This window comes from Leguminivora glycinivorella, chromosome 7 (genome assembly GCF_023078275.1).
Source record: "Leguminivora glycinivorella isolate SPB_JAAS2020 chromosome 7, LegGlyc_1.1, whole genome shotgun sequence".
Classification (NCBI taxonomy): Eukaryota; Metazoa; Arthropoda; class Insecta; order Lepidoptera; family Tortricidae; genus Leguminivora; species Leguminivora glycinivorella.
Genome location: NC_062977.1, coordinates 20,007,131 through 20,026,573, shown reverse-complemented (window position 1 = coordinate 20,026,573; position 19,443 = coordinate 20,007,131). Strand labels below are relative to the sequence as shown.

The following is a 19,443-nucleotide window of genomic DNA, read 5'->3' as shown; positions in this document are numbered from 1 at the left end:
TGTGTTGTAGTTTCCTCGCTATGGTGAGGGGAAAAGTTTTGTGTTACACTCGGGTGCAAATGTATTTTACTTCTCGTGTGTTAAAATACAACTTTGCCCCCTTGTATAACAAATAACTATTCATAAAAATTATTTTAATTTGTATTTAAGTAGGTACACTACTATAATACTTCATAAACATGAAATAAATGTAAATAATTTAATTTGTTCTTAGAATATGAATGGTAGCACCATCTCTCTTTGCTAGCTTGTAATAACCTGAGTTGATTCAGCTAGGAGGTCGAACCATACTGTTCTACCTTAGTGATGGTTAGAGGGCGCCACGTGCCTTCGGAAATGTCATATACATGGAGTTTTCGACCCTTGCCTTCGTGACCCGGTGGCCGAGCGGTTTAGATATCAGTCCGGTAAACGGAGAATGCTGGTTCGATTCCAGCTCGGGACACACAGAGGCCTTGGTCACTTTTTTTTTGTGTATGATATTTATTTCATGTTTATAATAGTCGCCGTGTGGTGACGGGTTTCTTCCTGTGGGTGTCGCAGAAGTCGACTGTGGGATATAGGTTAAATTGTGGCGTAGGCGAGAGGCTGGCAACCTGTCACTGCAATGTCATAATTTTGGATTTCTTTCAACCCCTTTTGCCAAGAGTGGCACTGTAACTTAATAATTCATGTGCTCTGCTTACCCCTTTATGGGACACAGGCGTGATTATATGTATGTATGTGTATGTTATAACAGTTGTGTTAGGTCTGTACCTTTAGGTATTAAATCAATTTAAACTAGTATGAGTAATTTTTATCCTTATGGTTAAGCAACGGTGATTTTTATTATTTTTGTTTATTGGGACGCAACATCTTATACTACGGTGTCGAACTCAGGCCCACCAACTTAGCAGGCACTATCCAATAGTCCGACCGTCGAAATTGATATTGGTATATTACTTAAAAACGTATAGCAGTTAATGCACATGCGTAAAGCCATCTTTTTCATCGAAATCCTGTTTTTTCGGACAGTCCTCTAACTTCACCGAGTTCGGGTTGGCCGCTATAGAGTTTAGCTGATCGGAAGACAATGACTTAGCCAACGGAGTCTCGTCCACTATCAGGTCCACCTGGAGATTAAAACGTAAATTATACAATGAATGTTATATGCGAAAGAAAACTAAGGTACAGCGGGACAAATCTCGACTGGGGGGCAAATGTAACTGATCCATTTTTTCTATGTTTTATAGAGTATGTCCACCGATTATATGTAATTATGGAAAAAATGGATGAGTTACAATTAGCCCCCTTTGTATTATTAAATAGATTATGTCCACCGGTTATGTAGGCGTGTTCAGTGGATCCATGTAGAACTCAACATCATAGTGTAATTATGAAAAAAATGGATCAGTTACAATTGCCCCCCCAGTCGAGATTTGCCCCGCTGTACCTTACAATGATATACAGTGTAGGGAAAACTCACCTCATTCGTGACACGCCCAATTCGGTGAAACAACCAAAAATCGCCTTTCGGAATAGTGCTTCAAAGCTTGTATCACCGAATGAGGCGAGTTTACCCTAACGCCGTGGCTTGCGTGGGCGACGGTCGCGCGATGGTCGCGCGACGGCGATGCGACGCATACGAAATCAAACCTTATCGATATGGAAGTATGAGACGCGACGGCGACGGTCGCGCGACCGTCGCCCACGCAAGACACGGCGTAAGTGCGTTTTCACATTATCGAACCGATATCGGATGTCGGACCGAAATCCCATACATTATCGGCGCCATCATGGATTTTTTCCATTGAAATCCTTCCGAAATCCGATATCGGATCGGATGGTGTAAAAACGGCCTAATGCGAAAAGATTTGCCGTATTGTTACGGAAACGTACGAACGTGTCATGCTCTTTCTGTCAGTCTCAATACAAGATGTACTGAGATTGAGTGAACTAGAACGACAAATACGTACGTGTCCGGAAAAATTCGAAAGAAACCCTTTTCGCACTACATCTGTATAGACAGACAGCCTTGATGCATCAATGTAAAATCATTTTCCCCTCACTAGCTCGGAAACACGTGTTTTGTCCTTTAATACCAGCGGGTAAAAACGCATTTTATCCACTAGTGGATTAAGTTATTTGACCTTGAATAGAGGCAAATTGTCTGCTTTAAAATTGATAAAAGTGGGTTAATCTAGTGATGAAGATGTTTTACCACCTGTGGAACTACTGGACGCAGTGATAAAGGCGTTTTTTGCGCTGTACTTTCCTCGCTATAGTGAGGGGAAAAATTTTGTGTTACACACGAGTGCAAATGTATTTTACTTCTCGTGTGTTGAAAAACTCGCAAGCTCAGGATTCTATTCTCGAACCACTCGCTTCGCTCGTGGTTCAACTAATGAATCCTTTCGCTTGCTCGTTTTTCAATTCCACACTCGGCGTTAAAATACAACTTTGCACTCTTGTATAACAAATAACTATTATCTAATATTAATGTAATGATTGTTGGTAGTAGGTATGTTTCATTTAGAAAGGTAGAAATATCATGGTTTAGTTAAGATTTGTACATATGTAAATAGTTGTGAATATTTTGCATGCTATGAAGAATGGCTAATTAAGGAGTACCTTCACTTTGAATAATATCTGTAATCAAACCCTTATTATTGCAAAATAAATTGATTGATTGATTGATTGATTGATTGATTGAATGTTATAATGAAAACTTTACAAGAAACTTTGAGGCATAGTAATAACTTATCCATATTAATATTATAAATAAATGGGAATGTGTGTGTGTCAGTTTGTTTGTCCGTCTTTCACGGCAAAACGGAGCGACGAATTGACGTGATTTTTAAAGTGGAGATATTTGAAAGGATGGAGACTGCCAGACTGCCACCTTTTGTCTCTTTCTAACGCGAGCGAAGCCGCGGGCAACAGCTAGTGTACTTATACATTAGACCTGATTTAGACGGCGTGCGTACTCGCATGCGATTTTAGTTACATTGCGGGATGTTAGGGTACATACGATTTTCCACAGCCATCAAATACCGCAATGTAATAAAACCCGTATGCGAGTTCTCGTACCGTCTAAATGGGCCCTTACTCTATGACTTATAATGAGTGCTATTTACTGAGTTCGATATATTAGACTGATATCGGTGGACTGTGGCTTACATCGTTTACATCATTTTCAAAGTGAAAGTGTCATAAATTTTACCCTCTTAAGGGTCGCGCGATAAGTGATAAAACATCTGGCCGTCCCTATCGCACTTACGAATAGTGCGATAGGGATGGCCTGCTGTTTTATCGTTTATCACGCGACCATGATTGCCTGCCAAGACAAAAACTATCCTATATCTTGTCCCGGGTCTCATACTATCTCTGCACCAAATTACAACTAAAGGTCAGGTTTAAGCGTGTCTTATCACGTAGCACATAGATTAGGTACAGGCATAGTTTCGCATTTACAATTTGCAGTATGGTTAAATAACCCGGCAACCTTCAAATCAAGGGTGAACAGGCATCTGGGCGAGCTCCCTCCATCATAGGCCACCTCTTTGTCTTTAGCTAGTCTGTTGCAAAGAGTAAGCCCATTTATAATAATAAAAAAATTATAATATAAATAAGTTTGTACCATATCAAAGTCATGATCTGGTACTCTTACTGCTGGATCCACTGCTGGTTGAGTTGGGATGTCGACTGGAGTGCCACCCCGCTGCAAAAAGCGAACTAATATAAATACAAGTCATATGTAACAATCGCAAATCCAATCTATCTCTAGAGCCAGACTGCATTTCTGCGGCATTTGGCGTCGCAGAAATGCCATTCGGCTATGGAGCCTGAGTCGCAGACGCCCAAGGGCTACGGTAACCGCTTGCCATCAGGAGGGCCGTATGCTTGTTTGCCACCGTGGTACAAGAAAAACTGCAGCATTTATTAAATAATGATTAAGTTACTTAATTTCGGGTTCCTTTAGACATTATTACATACTTACATGCAATATAATACATAATTCTTGACAATGTGTTAATTGTTTCCTATGTATATAAGTATTTATATATTATATATATCGTTGTCTGAGTACCCACAACTCAAGCCTTCTTGAGCTTATCGCGGGCCTCAGTCAGTCTGTGTAAGAATGTTCTATAATATTTATATTTATTTATACATCAAATAAATACACATAAAACGGTATATTGAACTTCTTTAGTGATATTATATTGAATGCTGAATGTAGGTATGTTTTTTTGAAAATTCATTACCATTTTGGATCAACTACATTTAAAAAAAAACTGTCAATCTACTCACCGTACTCTGTCGTCTCATTTCATTTTTCAGCACTTCCAGCTCTTCCTTCGTTTTCCTTTTAAAAAAGTTCAACTGAAAAGCGAATAAATCAACTGAACCATTTTCCAATGGGAGGTGAGGCTATAAATATAAATGAATGGCGGAAAATGGAGTTGGTCGGGAAATAAAACTATCAGTCAATGGAACACCTGGAAACTAGTGGAAACCATGGGTTTCTAATACGCCCGCTACTCTCGACACGTGCAATGGTGCTGCCCTCATTTTGTTGGCTTTTCCATGATAATACTGTTTAAATAGACACACTACTATTACATTACAAACTGAAATAAATACAATGAAAAAACCGGCCAAGAGCGTGTCGGGCCACGCTCAGTGTAGGGTTCCGTAGTTTTCCGTATTTTTCTCAAAAACTACTGAACCTATCAAGTTCAAATCAATTTTCCTAGAAAGTTTTTATAAAGTTTTACTTTTCTGATTTTTTTCATATTTTTTAAACATAATTATATTATGGTTCAAAAGTTAGAGGGGGGGGACACACTTTTTTTTCCTTTAGGAGCGATTATTTCCGAAAATATTAATATTATCAAAAAACAATTTTAGTAAACCCTTATTCCTTTTTAACACTTTGTCGGCGTGATTGATGTACATATTGGTACCAAATTTCAGCTTTCTAGTGCTAACAGTTACTGAGATTATCCGCGGACGGACGGACGGACGGACAGACAGACATGGCGAAACTATAAGGGTTCCTAGTTGACTACGGAACCCTAAAAATTACCAAAGCGTCCAAGTGTCTGATGGTGTTGTGTTTCAACGAAGGGGCTAGTTCGAATCCAGTTCTGGACATTTTGAGGTCTTGACCATGTTTTCTTTGTATAACATTTATTTTAGTTGTCCATGTCACATTTTACCATGTCCTAGGGCCCATTTCTCAAAACTGAAATTACAAGCGGAAGTCTCTTTCCAACTTGTCATATTAGATATTGATTACCGCTTGAAAATTGTAACTTGTAGCTTCGAGAAATGGGCCCCTGATGGTAGCAAATTAGCTATCTAGACCGGGATATAGACCGTGATTACCTTTTTGATTTTTGTCGAGCTCCCGATATTTTGACGCAGTTGCATACAACATGCGGTCAATATAAGTCTAATGAAAATAACCGTGAATCATTCAAAACTCTTAAATTAGCTATCTACCTATAGCATTAATATTGGAGGTGAAATGACTTATATTTATGATAATCAGCGCCACTTTTGCGTAGCAAGTGGAAATCCATGATCTCTGCATACCTCTCTGGGAAACGCGCGAAAATAATTATATTACGAGTACGTAATGTTAGTAACTTGCCTTGTAAAGTATAAATCCTATGATGAGTAACAGAAGCAAGGCCACGAAGATGGCGATCAAAATGGTTCCCATTGGGCTTTTCGGCTTTTCTTCCAGCGTTATTTCTGTAGTCACTCTAAAATTATATAGATAAGTATATGTATTAGGTTTCTCTCTCTCTCTCTCTCTACCTGTGTCTCTAATTCTCAGACACAACACAACCACTTTGCCGATCGAATTCCATTTATTGGTATGAAATTTAGTGTAAGTCAGGTCCCCACAGAAAACCAGCGCAGCGTTGCGGATGTCCGCGGCATTATGCTGATTTTAGCGAGGAAGCCGAGGAGTGTTTTTTTGTTTCCATGTGTTCTGTTTTATTTGTACATTGTTGTGGCGTTAAATAAATGTTTTCTATTCTATTCTATTCTAAATATATGTAAAATTAGTATAAAATATGCGGGGTTCATTCCACCAATGAACACGCTTGATTTTCTAAGCGGTCGAAAGGTTAAATTCGCCATTATTTTGTACCGACGATGAATTTGTCTTTTAAACATCGGCGACTAAAGCGCAGATTGCCAAGAAAGGGATCATAATTCATAATAATTTACAGATGTAGTGCGAAAAGCTTTTCCTTCGTATTTTTCCGGAAATGTTCGTAATCGTCATGCTTGTTCAGACAGTGCACAGTGTCAGTAAGTCAGTGAGACTGACTGAAATAGTATGACATGTTCAAACGTATCCGTCAAAATTTTAAGGACATTCTTGGGAATGGGAAATCCTTTCGCCATTTACTTAAAAGTGGATGTGAGTAGGTATATGTCAGTTTATTGGCTTACTTACGATTTATCTTTAGTTACGTCGGGTAGTAACTGCAGTTTCAGTTTTGATGTTATTTTTGTGGTATCTTTCTTCAGGAATATCGCTAAGAGGAAAAAAAACAAGTTTTAATTTTTATTTACGTAAGCAACACTACTCGACACAAAAAATACACATTTCTACACATACATAGATACATACAATCACGCCTGTATCCCATAAAGGGGTAAGCAGAACACATGAAACTATTAAAGCTTCAGTGCCACTCTTGGCAAATAAGGGGTTGAAAGAAAACGAAACTGTGACATTGCAGTGACAGGTTGCCAGCCTCTCGCCTACGCCACAATTTAACCCATATCCCATAGTCGCCTTCTACGACACCCACGGGAAGAAAGGGGGTGGTGAAATTCTTAACCCGTCACCACACAGGCTCACACATTTATTGACAATAACTTGAAAGTGGCACCAAGGATTATTTATATAGGATTTACAATCTTCATACTAAGAATTGTACCTCCATTTTTTAGCGCCACCTATTAAATACTATCATAACTACACTGATGATGCCTACAATTTTTTTTAAATATCTATTGACGTAATATCATGATATTAAAATAAAGAATCATGTCATTTGCTCTTGTAATAAATAAAAACACGCAAAAATATTTGGGGAAAATATGACTTTGGCCACTTCCAGGCTGCGAAACAGCGCCATCTAGTTTTAAGCCTTAGGCCCATACATTTCAGGGGCACGCTTTTTGTATGGGCTTTGTCAGTCCCGGTATTATATGGTCCTTGGTGGCACCTATATGAACATTTGACTGTCGAGCACTGGTAATTATTTATCTTATATGTATACTGTAAAGGCCAGGTCAGAAGTACTCGAAACCGACGAGCGTGTATGAGAAACGTTATGAAAGTCTGTGAAGCGAAAGTGATTTGTCAGGATCGTAGTAAATGGAAATCCGTGATCTCTGCCTACCCCTTTGGGAAACAGGCGTTATTGTATGTATGTATGTATGTATGTATGTATGTAAACTGTTAATTTCTATGCCTCAATACCGATCAAAATCGTATCCCTGTTTTTGCGTTGCCTTAGTCTGGTAAAAATAAATCGCATAGCAGTTTGGATACGTTTCGTTTTAAAGTTTGTGCGAGACGTTGTGCACTTGTTGTACGAGTAGGTAACATATACAATTATACATTATACTTTACCTATAATTATGTAACCTATAACGTGGGGACTATACTAGTAACCCGAGCTCTCTCCCGCGTGAAAGCAGGCCTGTGCCCAGCAGTGGGACGTATATTATTTGGATACAGCGTAGAGGAATAAGGGAAGACTTGTAACTCCATACACCAGTAAATGCGGGTTATTTGTATAGGCATAGTAAGTGACATCTAGCGACAATCACGCGTCAACTAGCGTAAATTATCAGTACTGCTACTTGTCAAAAGATGTCGCAACCGCGACGAACGAATGAACGAGTCTAATGCTCACCATTTTTTAGCTAATATTACAATAGTATTAATCAGTATTCTGTTTTCAATTCCTTCTGCTTGTAATATAAGTTGTAAACTGTTCTAATAAATTTTTGGGAGACAAGACTTAGTTCCCACCTAGTATCGAGTAGTGGTACTGATAATTCACGCTATTTGACGCGTGATTGTCGCTAGATGTCACTTAACTGTGCCTATACAAATAACCCGCATTTACTGATGTGTGGAGTTACAACTCTTCCCTACTTATTCCTCTATGGATGTGATATCCCGAATCTATTGCAGCAACGTCCTACCAACTCACCTAGCTTATTTTTGACAATGGTTGAAGACACCGTTATTATCGTCGTAGAGTTCGATGGCAATGTAATTGAACATTTCCAAATGTTTATCAATTTCCCTGAGCATTTGTTCGGTTGGCTAACCCTTATCTGTGGGAAAGAGATAGATATATATAGCAACAACAGGTGTAAGTGGTAAACAGCATAGTGATAGTGCAAGCAAGGAGCTATATTTGAAATATTTTCTTACCAAAGATTTCTCTATATACGTGTTGTCCATTCCGTCTATCATTACGAACACCTTCTTCCATTGAAATGTCTGGTTGTTATAAATCTGGAATTCAAAACTAATCTTGTAAATTTATTATTAACAGTTTAACTTGACTTTTGGAAGCCACAGGTCTTACAAATGCGAATATAATAGGCTACTTGCCTCCCAATCAAATCAACTTCTTTTTAAGAACTGTCAAAACAAATTTGAACGACCTGCTAATATGTAATTTATATGAAATCGAATTGAGTGACGTCACGATGAACTCAGTTACTTTATATATTTCTACCTGACTTATTAAATAGAAATTGGATTTAAAAATTACTTCTCTTCATGTTTTTCTTATAATTATATGATGCTTTATTTCGTGCATGGTATAATTGTCACTATAGCGAGGAAAGTACAACGCATATTTTTCATTTCCACAGGTGGTAAAACATCTTCAGTCAAGTTCAAAACACGTGTTTCCTGCTATGAGGGGAAAAATATTTTATTTTAACTACAGTCAAGTTCCCTATTACCTGCATGTTACCCAATTAGGCTTAAACTGTTAAACCTATTCAAATGGGGAACATTTACTAAATAAATAGACTTTATCTTGGGAAAACATTTAAGGGATATAAAGAATGAAATTAAGCAAAAATATAAAAAAATACAAATGTCACGCAGACGAAGTTATCTCTTAACCTAAGATACAAAGTAGACAATAAAGCAGTTGAACTCACAGTATAGGTTTGTTCCACTGACAACTTATCTTCCTTTGGATCTTCTAATTCTGCGTCAGATATTACTCGATTTAAAGTAGACCTGAATTAAAAAATCACTTGTAATAAAACATCTTATACAATAAATTCAGAAATTGTTTTAGTGAGAACGTTTAGAGAAGTAAGTGTATATATCCATGAGATGTGTGTGTGAGTTATGGATGTTTTCTATGTATATTATAAGTATTTGTATATTATATATATCGTTGTCTGAGTACCCACAACACAAGCCTTCTTGAGATTATGGTGGGACTCAGTCAATCTGTGTAAGAATGTCCCATAATATTTATTTATTATTTATTTATATCCAAAAGTATTGCTACTAATGTAACCTTTGATAACCTGTCAAATACTTCTGTTGTACACACATACATACATACATACTATCACGCCTGTATCCCATGAAGGGGTAAGCAGAGAACATGAAACTTCTCAAGTTTCAGTGCCACTCTTGGCAAATAAGGGGCTGAAAGAAAACGAAACTGTTCTGCTGTTTCTCCAAAAAATATAAATTTAAAAAGATAAACCATATTGTTGTAAAACTTAAAAATATTTTATATTCAGCAAACCAACGAATGAAGAATATTATTCAACAATGCTTCGCTATATTATGCAAAAGTCTCATATTTCTCTCACCCGTGAATAGCAACGTTTTCGAGTACATTTCTGAAATCGTAACCGAGCGCCAGAGAGGACTGCACACCGTCCGGTTTGCTGCATTCCTTGCGCACTTCCACGTCGACTGTAACTCCCTTTTCTTCAAGGTTCAGGGTGTTTGTCTGGAGCTGAACGTCTATAGTTTTCTAAAACAAACCAATACACTTGCGACATATTATCTGAATAAAAAGTTACCAAGAACTTGTCATCAGTAATGTGCTCAAAAAAATACGAAAACGGTTCATGAGAAGTAAGACTTAGCGTAGAGTGGACATAATGTATCTATTAGCTTAGACATTGCAATTGTCAATGACAGATTTAAATTTGGACTATTATTAGGATTACTATCGAATTGAGACAAATGGTTGACTCACATTGATTGGTCCCAGTACGGAGATGCGACGCGACGGTAGCTCGCACTTGTAATATCCCATTTCCTTCGCACAAGGCAGAGTATGCAGAAGCGTACCGCTTACATGCACGATCACGCAGGCACCGCACCCCATCGTACCATTATTGCTTAGTATAATTTTATTACCATCTCCTTACTACCACAATGAAATAAATATTTAGGTACTCACATTGGTACCAGTGCGAAAAGGCGACGGTAGCTCGCACTTGTAATATCCCTTTTCCTTCGCACAAAGCAGAGTATGCAGAAGCGTACCACTTACATGCACGATCACGCGCGCACCGCACCCCATCGTACCATTATTGCTTAGTATAATTTTGTTACCGTCTACATACTACCACAATGAAATAAATATTTACTCACATTGGTCCCCGCGCGGAAAGGCGACGGTAGCTCGCACTTGTAATACCCCTTTTCCTTCGCACAAAGCAGAGTATGCAGAAGCGTACCACTTACATGCACGATCACGCACGCACCGCACCCCATCGTACCATTATTGCTTAGTATAATTTTATTACCATCTCCTTACTACCACAATGAAATAAATATTTAGGTACTCACATTGGTACCAGTGCGAAAAGGCGACGGTAGCTCGCACTTGTAATACCCCTTTTCCTTCGCACAAGGCAGAGTATGCAGAAGCGTGCCGCTTACATGCACGATCACGCACGCACCGCACCCCATCGTACCATTATTGCTTACTACGATCGTCACTGTCTCCATATCGGATGAACCGACGACGTATTGGTGAATTCTGAAAGATAAAATAACAGTGAAAACCGTCTTACCTCCTAACTCTTTAGAATTTTTCGTCGAACGTATTCGTGACACTGATACGTATTGTCTTATTTCGGAGACTATTAAAAGTAAAAGCTGGATGCAGTTAAACGTTTAACATAAATAAATAAATATTATAGGACATTCTTACACAGATTGACTGAGTCCCACGGTAAGCTCAAGAAGGCTTGTGTTGCGGTTACTCAGACAACGATATTAAATTTATAATATACAAATACTTATATACATATTATACCCACAGAGGTAGAAAACATCCATGACTCAGGAACAAATATCTGTGCTCATCACACAAATAAATGCCCTTACCGGGATTCGAACCCGGGACCGCGGCTTAGCAGGCAGGGTCACTACCCGCTAGGCCAGACCGGTCGTCAACACATGTCACCACTAATTTCATTGTTTCTGACGCAAATGTTAAATGTCAATTTCAATTTCAATTTCAATTTATTTATTCGTTCATCATAGGTACATAATAGATAGGTGGTAACATAGTACTTCATAGAACAGCCATGATGTGCCTTTTGGTGTACGAAATAGTTTCATATAATGTAATTATATATACAATTTTTACAATATTTACATGCGTAATTATATTAGCATATGCATAAATGAATCAAGATTAAATAAATGGTAGAAAATAAATGGAAAATAATTAAAAAGAAAAAAAATGATTTAAAAAATAATAATTATTAAAAAGTATGTCAATTAAATACGGAAATGATTGTGAATAATAAATTAAAATTAATTACATTTAGCATATGTCAATATCATTAAAATAATCATTCACATTATAGTAGGACATAACGAGTAAAAAATTAAATAATAAAGATTTAAACTTATGTATTGGTGCCGTTTGCCAAGATTCTGGTAGCTTGTTGAATATCTTTGGTGCCATTACTAAAACACTTTTTTTCATCAAAGCTGTTGAAATCGTACCAACCGACAGCACCGGTTTCCGTGGCCGGAGGCTACAAATTCGTTTTTGTTCTTTAAATCTAAAAAATCTTAGGTTAGTCTTCACAAAGACGCAGCATTCGTAGATATAGAGACATGGAAATGTCAACAGTCCTAGCGACTCGAAGAGATCCGTGATACTTTCCTGGGGACTCAGTCCGCAGATAGCCCTTACGCATCGTTTCTGTGCCCTAAACAAAGTGTGTCGATATGTAGAGTTACCCCAGAAAATTATCCCATAACGTAAAGTTGATGACACAAATCCATGGTAGGCAGTTAGAACGGCGCTTCGGTCAGTAGTCTTCGCTAATCTATACAAAGCATATGAGAATCGGTAAAGTTTCTTACATACTTCTTCAGAGTGAGTTCTCCACGACATGTCACTGTCGATTGAGAGGCCTAGGAACTTTGTTACACGCACTTTATCAACATTTTTGTCTTGATATGTAATATTAAGTGTTGGTACTTTTCTTCTTTGACTGTCGTGATTTATTTTTATGATATAGCGCGGCAAGCGTGATATATACGTAGGTATTTATGTGTGAAGTTTGTGAGACGAGTTTACATTATTTTCTGGATAGGGTTTATACTAAGCCTGCCTTTTCGCTGAGGCAGAAATAAGGGAGATGTGAGATAATCAACCAATAGCATAGTAACCTTCATCTCTTTCTCTATTCCTCAATCTCTTTTTCTTCTCCGGTCTATTACCATCAACACTATAAGTATACTCCTCTCAGCTCATCTCTATTTTTCCCCGATAATCGGGTAATTCGATCTGGCAAGCCTATCTCTACCTCAGTAGGTACTTAAAGACGCAGTCTCAATGAACGTACTTGCCACTTTTTCCAGACCATAGCATTTCCACAGAGTATTCAGGCTTGCAAGGCACTCCGCCACAGTTGCACTGCGGCTGAGTCACTTTACTCAGGCTACTCTGCGGGCTTATTGTCACCCAAGAGTTTTTGAACTCTGAAATTGAGAGTTAAAAATTATTACATTTTTTCTAGTAGGGCCCTTTTCTATCTACCAAGGCCTAAAATTACAGGAAAAATATTGTTCCCGTGTATGTCAAGAAAACTAGATTGTTATAGTAATGCAAATAAGGCACAGCGGGGTAAATCTCGACTGGGGGGCAAATGTAACTGGTCCATTTTTTCAATGTTTTACAATGTTTGCATTATTAAATAGTGTCCACCAGTTATATTATGGTAAACGTGTTGGATACAATCATGTAGAACTCAACATCATAGTGTAATAATGAAAAAATGGATTACTTAGTTACATTTGCCCCAGTCGAGATTTGCCCCGCTGAACCTTAAGAAATATGTTCATATTTATAGGATATGATTGGCTCGATAGAATATAATTGTAAAGAATAGTATTTTTGATTTATGGGCCTTATGGGGTTTCGTGCATTTATTGGCATCTAAGGATCACTTTCACCAACGAAAAAACCCGAGGGTTAACCTCTATTTTCCTTGGGTATGTATATGTACCCCGTAGTCAGATTTTTATCCGTTCTACAAATTTTGAAATATTTAATTTAGGCTTACCTTTCAAAGTCTCAATATCCTCCGCCAAAGAGACTGTTGTGTTGACCTTACAGGAGAAACAGTTCGTCTAGAAAAATAAATTAATATAGAGGCGCCATCTAGGGCATGTAATTTATACTATAACCTCCACCGTGTTTTTGTTTCACTGGCCTGGTTACAATGTTGAGAATCCTCTTCCTCATAATAAAACTGTTTTATGTGTCGCTAGATGGAGCTGAATGCCAAATATAAAACGCTGCGTAGAGATGGCGTAATCAAATGCATACCTACTGATAAAGGGAGATGGGCCAAAACAGACTTATAAATCTCGATAAAAGTTATTTTTCTCGTTGTACACGTGGCACGTTAATTTGTAATAATTATACACTTTGTATAAGAATCTTTCGGTGTTAAAAATTTCAGTTTGATGAATATCTGTCGTTTTCATTTGCATAATTTAAAATTTTATCGAGGTTTAATACGAATTTCCAGCTCACCACGAAGTTGGGGATAGGAAAATTGCTAGGGCCTAGACATTTTAAAGATTTAAAGAAACGAATAATTGAATCCAATAATACCGAACATATAAGCAAGAACAATTTAATACGGGACCGAAAAAGCCCCTGGAATGTATGGCCCATACAGTTTTAGCCTTAAAACTAGATGGCGCTGTTTCGCAGCCTGGAAGTGGCCAAAGTCATATTTTCTCGAAATATATTTGCGTGTTTTTATTTTTTACTAGCTTTTGCCCGCGGCTCGCTCGCGTTAGAAACAGACAAAATGTAGCCTATGTCACTCTCCATCCCTTCAACTATCTTCACTTCAAAAATCACGTCAATTCGTCGCTCCGTTTTGCCGTGAAAGACGGACAAACAAACAGACACACACACTTTCCCATTTATAATATTAGTATGGATAAGAACAAATTATATATCCCTTTATTTTAATATCATCATCATAAGTATCACGACAATACACATTTTGAAAAAAAAAATTGTAGGCATCATCAGTGGCTGTTATACAATTAAATAGGGCGCTAAAAAATCGAGGTACGATTCTTTGTATGAATATTGTAAATCCATACTAATGTTATAAATGGGAAAGTGTGTGTGTCTGTTTGTTTGTCCATCTTTCACGGCAAAACGGAGCGACGAATTGACGTGATTTTTTAAGTGGAGATAGTTGAAGGGATGGAGAGTGATGACATAGGCTATTTTTCGTCTCTTTCTAACGCGAGCGAAGCCGTGAGCAAAAGCTAGTCCTATATAAATAATCCTTGATATAAGCAAACATTTTACTCACAATAAGGTATTCCCGACAATATCGGTGCATAGTCCCATTAATAAGTGTAGGCTTATCTGTTGGAGATATCTCGTATAATTTAACGTTTGTCATTTGTTTCGTTTTACCGTTTTCGTTGCTTTTAAAAACAGCCTTATCGCCAGTCAATACATTTTTAACCAATAACTCTGTAATCGAATTGCACAATTTAATTATTGTTGAGGTTAATTTATTTGCATGCATGCAACTTTGTGCATAGCGCATAGTCTACAAAAAATAAGTAGCAAAAAAATAAAAGTGTAAATGAAGAGGCGCACTCAAAGGTGACGTCAGATGGCGTCACCTTATTAGTCCATTGCATTGTTGAATTTCTCACGTGAGAGCGAGATGATATTTTTTATCTCTCTAACATATGAATGACAGTTGAGTGACATGCGATAAAATGTCAGTGTGCCTCCTCACTGGTCAATAATTCGTTTAAAACACTTACGCATTTTAATTTCTTTAGGTTCTTTAGGCTTGTCAATTGTGACGCACGAAGCAAAGCCAAATTCAGTGTTGGTCTTTGTCTGAAACAAAGACATATATGTATAACTCCGTATAGACGGATAGTCTAAGAAAAAAACGTACCTCAGTACCATACAGAAAAAGGTACGGTGTGGCCTAGACGGCATTACACCTTTGGGGTACGCTCAGCTAGATGGCGCTAATATTGATATTTGACATTTTAACATTTTTAACACATATCGAGCTAAGAATATGGACCGAATTGTCAAAACTGAGGTTCAAAAGTTTTAAGTCAGTGTCAAGAGATGGCAGTCTATGCACTGTGATTACACATTTTACTTCGACAGTAACTCTAATACTCGATCCTCTTTGGTCTGAAACAAAATTATATTAGGCCATATTTTATTAGCAATCATCAATTGATCACAGGGTTCGAGTAGAACTCAAGTGACAGATGTAGGGCAAATTCGTTTCCATTGTATTTTCACAGAAACGTATGAACGTGTCGTGTCATGTTTTTCAGTTTCAGTACAAAGAGTACGAGACTGTAGCTGAAGTAGCGCCTCTAGGGGCGAATAGGCTACTTGCCTCCTAGTCAAATCAGCTTCTTTTTACGAACTGTCAAAACGGAGTTGAACGACTTGCTAATAGGATGCTGATACGCATTTACGCAATAATATGTTATCCCACATGCATTTCGCAATAAGATGTCAACTCAACAATTTGACGATTAAAGTTGACATTTATTTTATATGGAATTTATATGAAATCGAATTGAGTGACGTCACGGACAACTCAGTTACTTTATATATTTCTACCTGACTTATTAAATAGAAATTGGATTTGAAAATAACTTCTTAATTATCGGATGCTATATTTTATTTATGCATGGTATAAAATATTTTATTTTAACTACAGTCAAGTTCCCTATTCACGCGCGTTAGATATCCCGCGTTTAGATTTTAGTACCTGTGAACATTCACAGAATGTTTCATATGTTTCACATCTCGTCTCTTCCCGAACATCATACGTCTTTAAAAAATACATACCGCATAATCTGTAAATTCAGAAGTGACATTTACTGTAATGGCCCGGATTCCACTATACATTGTAACGGTGGATTCTTCCGGAGCACCAACCGCAAGTTCTGTGTGAAAATTTATAAATTATTATATTAATTTTCCTTTAGAACTTCAGGCCCTGAGCAATTCATGCTGAACAGTGCGGTTAGGTACGTACCATCGCTCCCATTGTCGTTATAATCAGCAACTGGCTGTAAACTAAACCCAAAAGACTTGCTCTTCTCGATCCTTTGTGTTCTGGCCAGTTCTGACACTGATACCGTATCTCGTTTGTTTTTGATAGTCTCACGTATGGCGTATCCACACAGAATGTATAACACTCCTCCTGACTTTTCGAATGGCGCGCTGACAATTATTTCTGAAACGATTTTGGTGAAATTAACTTATGTCGTGCAGAAGACTATCTGGAGAATCTAGAAGCCTGATGACTCTGGGGATATACGAGAGAGTTGAAAGCGAGAGCAGCGTTTTGTGTGTGTGTGTATAAAACGTGTCTAACCCAACTTCGCAAATGGTTATAAGAAAACCATTTCCGAACATATACACTGAGTTTCCACCTTCGTCGTCAGGCATAACCTTCTTTCTGCTCGATATTTACTCGGTCATGGACTTATAGTTGCTACTAATCATTTATAAATAGGCACTAGTAGCAACGCATCGAGAAATTTCCAAAATTGCGAATTTTCTCATGGAAAGTTCTCGGTGTTGTTCTTCACATGTTCATTGCCCAGCTTTAGGGTAAATTTCTATAGCATTTTGTAAGTTGATAATTAACGCCAGTGTGTGACTAAAGCATAAAATGAAGCGATCGTCAACTGTTGAGAACATAGCGTAATAAATTTCTTATGAAATTTCCAGTAATTTACGGAAATTTTGAGAATGTTCTGCAACTTGTACAGTGAACTGCAAAATTTCATGGAGAAATCATAAATGAATTCATTGATAAATTCGCCATGCACTTTTGCAGCTCACTGTACATTGTACTAGTCATTATGACGTATACAATGCAAAAGAGAAAGGACTAATTTACCAGGATAAGAGTCGCCGTTGACATCGTTAGTGGACAAAGTAGTTCCGAAACGTGAGCCGCTCTTCACTCCCCAAACTGTCAATATTAAGCCCATCTCGACTGTCTTATTATCGTAAATATTAATCTGAAACAACAAAAATTTAAAAATGAAGTTAAGGGGTCTGGATGTTTTTTTTTGGTTTTTTTTTATGTATCCTTAATTCCTCATGGCATGGGTTTTAGGTGCGGGAATGATTTCGTGTATTAATAACGTAAGTATTTTTTGTCGTTTTGACCGTTTTTGAGCATTTCTTTTTTTTGCTAATATAATTGTTTTCAAAAATATCATATTTCATAAAAGTGGCGAAAAAAAAAGAAATGCCCATATGTGATATTTCTGAAAAAAAAAATGCTATTTCTACGCAGAATCGCTAGCTTTTTCAATCCTACTAAGTTAAAAAAATTATCCCATACAATTTTTTCTTATTTTGTTACCATTTTTTTGTGGGATGACAAAAGAGGAAAGTAACAAAAATGTATGAAACTTCTGGGACACTTTTTGTCTCCCAGTGAGATTGAAAGTACTCGTGATTCTGAGTACAATTGACCTAAAATTCCCTAAAAAAATCAAAATTAAAAAATGGCACAAAAAAGAAATGCTCTTTTGGGCTAGTGTAAATCCTTCCCGCTCCCAAAACCCCGATGTATGCTCATGGCTGAGGGATGTGACGACTGTGGGCACTTTGACTAGAACTCTCCAAGTCGTTCTTTCCAGAGTTATTCCTAGTCCTGATGCATGCTGCCCTGCAATGTGAATTCTATTCCAGACGTGTTTGTACATTACCTCAAAACTGTACTTAGCGTGTAAACTCTTAGATAGTTTTACCCACTTATATTATGTAAGGGAGTCCCCTCTGCCAACAAACTGTCCTGCAGTTTGGCAGAAGAAGTAATTCGTAACAAAAAGGGTTTATTTTGAGAATAAACCATTTTTTAACACGTCTTGATTTATTCATTATAGGCAGGACATGGCCAGCTAGTCGGAAACGCTGTGAGCGTTCACGCCGCTATTCATGGCAAAGAAGCGTAGGGATTGATGAATGGCCACAATTATGAGAAAATAGTGAACAAATTCATACAGATTTGAAATAAATGTGGATCGCGCCGGTATCATTGTCTGTGGCCCAGCGGTGCTGCGCCGGCGCACCGACCAGGAGGTCAGCGAGACCGTCGCGAGTGACGTCAGCGCTGCAAAGCGCTGCTCCGAACGTGCTGCTTTCACTCTCAATCTGTCTAACATGACTATGTCCTGCTCTAACCAGTAGTGTCTACATCTATCTCTCTCACTGTAAAATACTGACCGATTTAGTATAAATCTGCACAGCGCCGGTGTCATAGTCTGTGCCCAGCGGTGCTGCGCCGGCGCACCGACCAGGAGGTCAGCGAGACCGTCGCGAGTGACGTCAGCGCTGCAAAGCGCCGCGCCAAACATGCTACCTACGCTCTCACTCTTGTCGTACAATCTTGGAGGACTGGTGGTATAAAAAGCATAAAAATTGGATAAAAATTGGTAGGCTGATAGAGTTCATGATGCTGAGCAAGATCCACGAGGTTTCCCAAAATGTCCTATGTAGTTTGTATGAAACCTTCCTTTTTTGTTACCAGATTTCTATACATTTTCGGTAACAAAAAAGGAAAGTTTCATACAATCAACCTAGAACATTTTGGGAAACTTAGTGGATCTTGCTCAGCATCATGGACTCTATCAGCCTACCAATTTTTATCCAAATCGGAGACGTGATCCAAATGTACAAACTAAACGGGAATTGCTGAATGAATTTATTTAAGAAAAATACACGATAAACTTCGGTAGTGAATTTATTTTTTATCAAGTAGAGAGATTTGAGAATAATACGTAACATATTATAACTATAGTCATATTAGTCATACCAAAAT

General features: G+C 37.8%; 1 protein-coding gene across 1 annotated transcript; it reads right to left on the bottom strand.

The window, feature by feature from the left end:
* Window positions 1-825: 825 nt before the first annotated feature.
* LOC125228169 lies at window positions 826-18,987 on the bottom strand. Its single transcript, XM_048132627.1, has 18 exons — window positions 18,849-18,987; window positions 17,509-17,632; window positions 16,636-16,836; window positions 16,446-16,543; window positions 15,380-15,458; window positions 14,911-15,077; window positions 13,630-13,696; window positions 12,910-13,045; window positions 10,886-11,078; window positions 9,892-10,058; window positions 9,217-9,298; window positions 8,471-8,554; window positions 8,244-8,370; window positions 6,464-6,545; window positions 5,642-5,756; window positions 4,294-4,365; window positions 3,620-3,700; window positions 826-1,112 (listed from the first exon to the last, which is right to left on the bottom strand). The coding sequence occupies exons 2-18, from the start codon at window positions 17,600-17,602 to the stop codon at window positions 960-962; spliced, it is 1,998 nt and encodes a 665-aa protein (XP_047988584.1). The 5' UTR covers window positions 17,603-17,632; window positions 18,849-18,987; the 3' UTR covers window positions 826-959.
* Window positions 18,988-19,443: the final 456 nt, after the last annotated feature.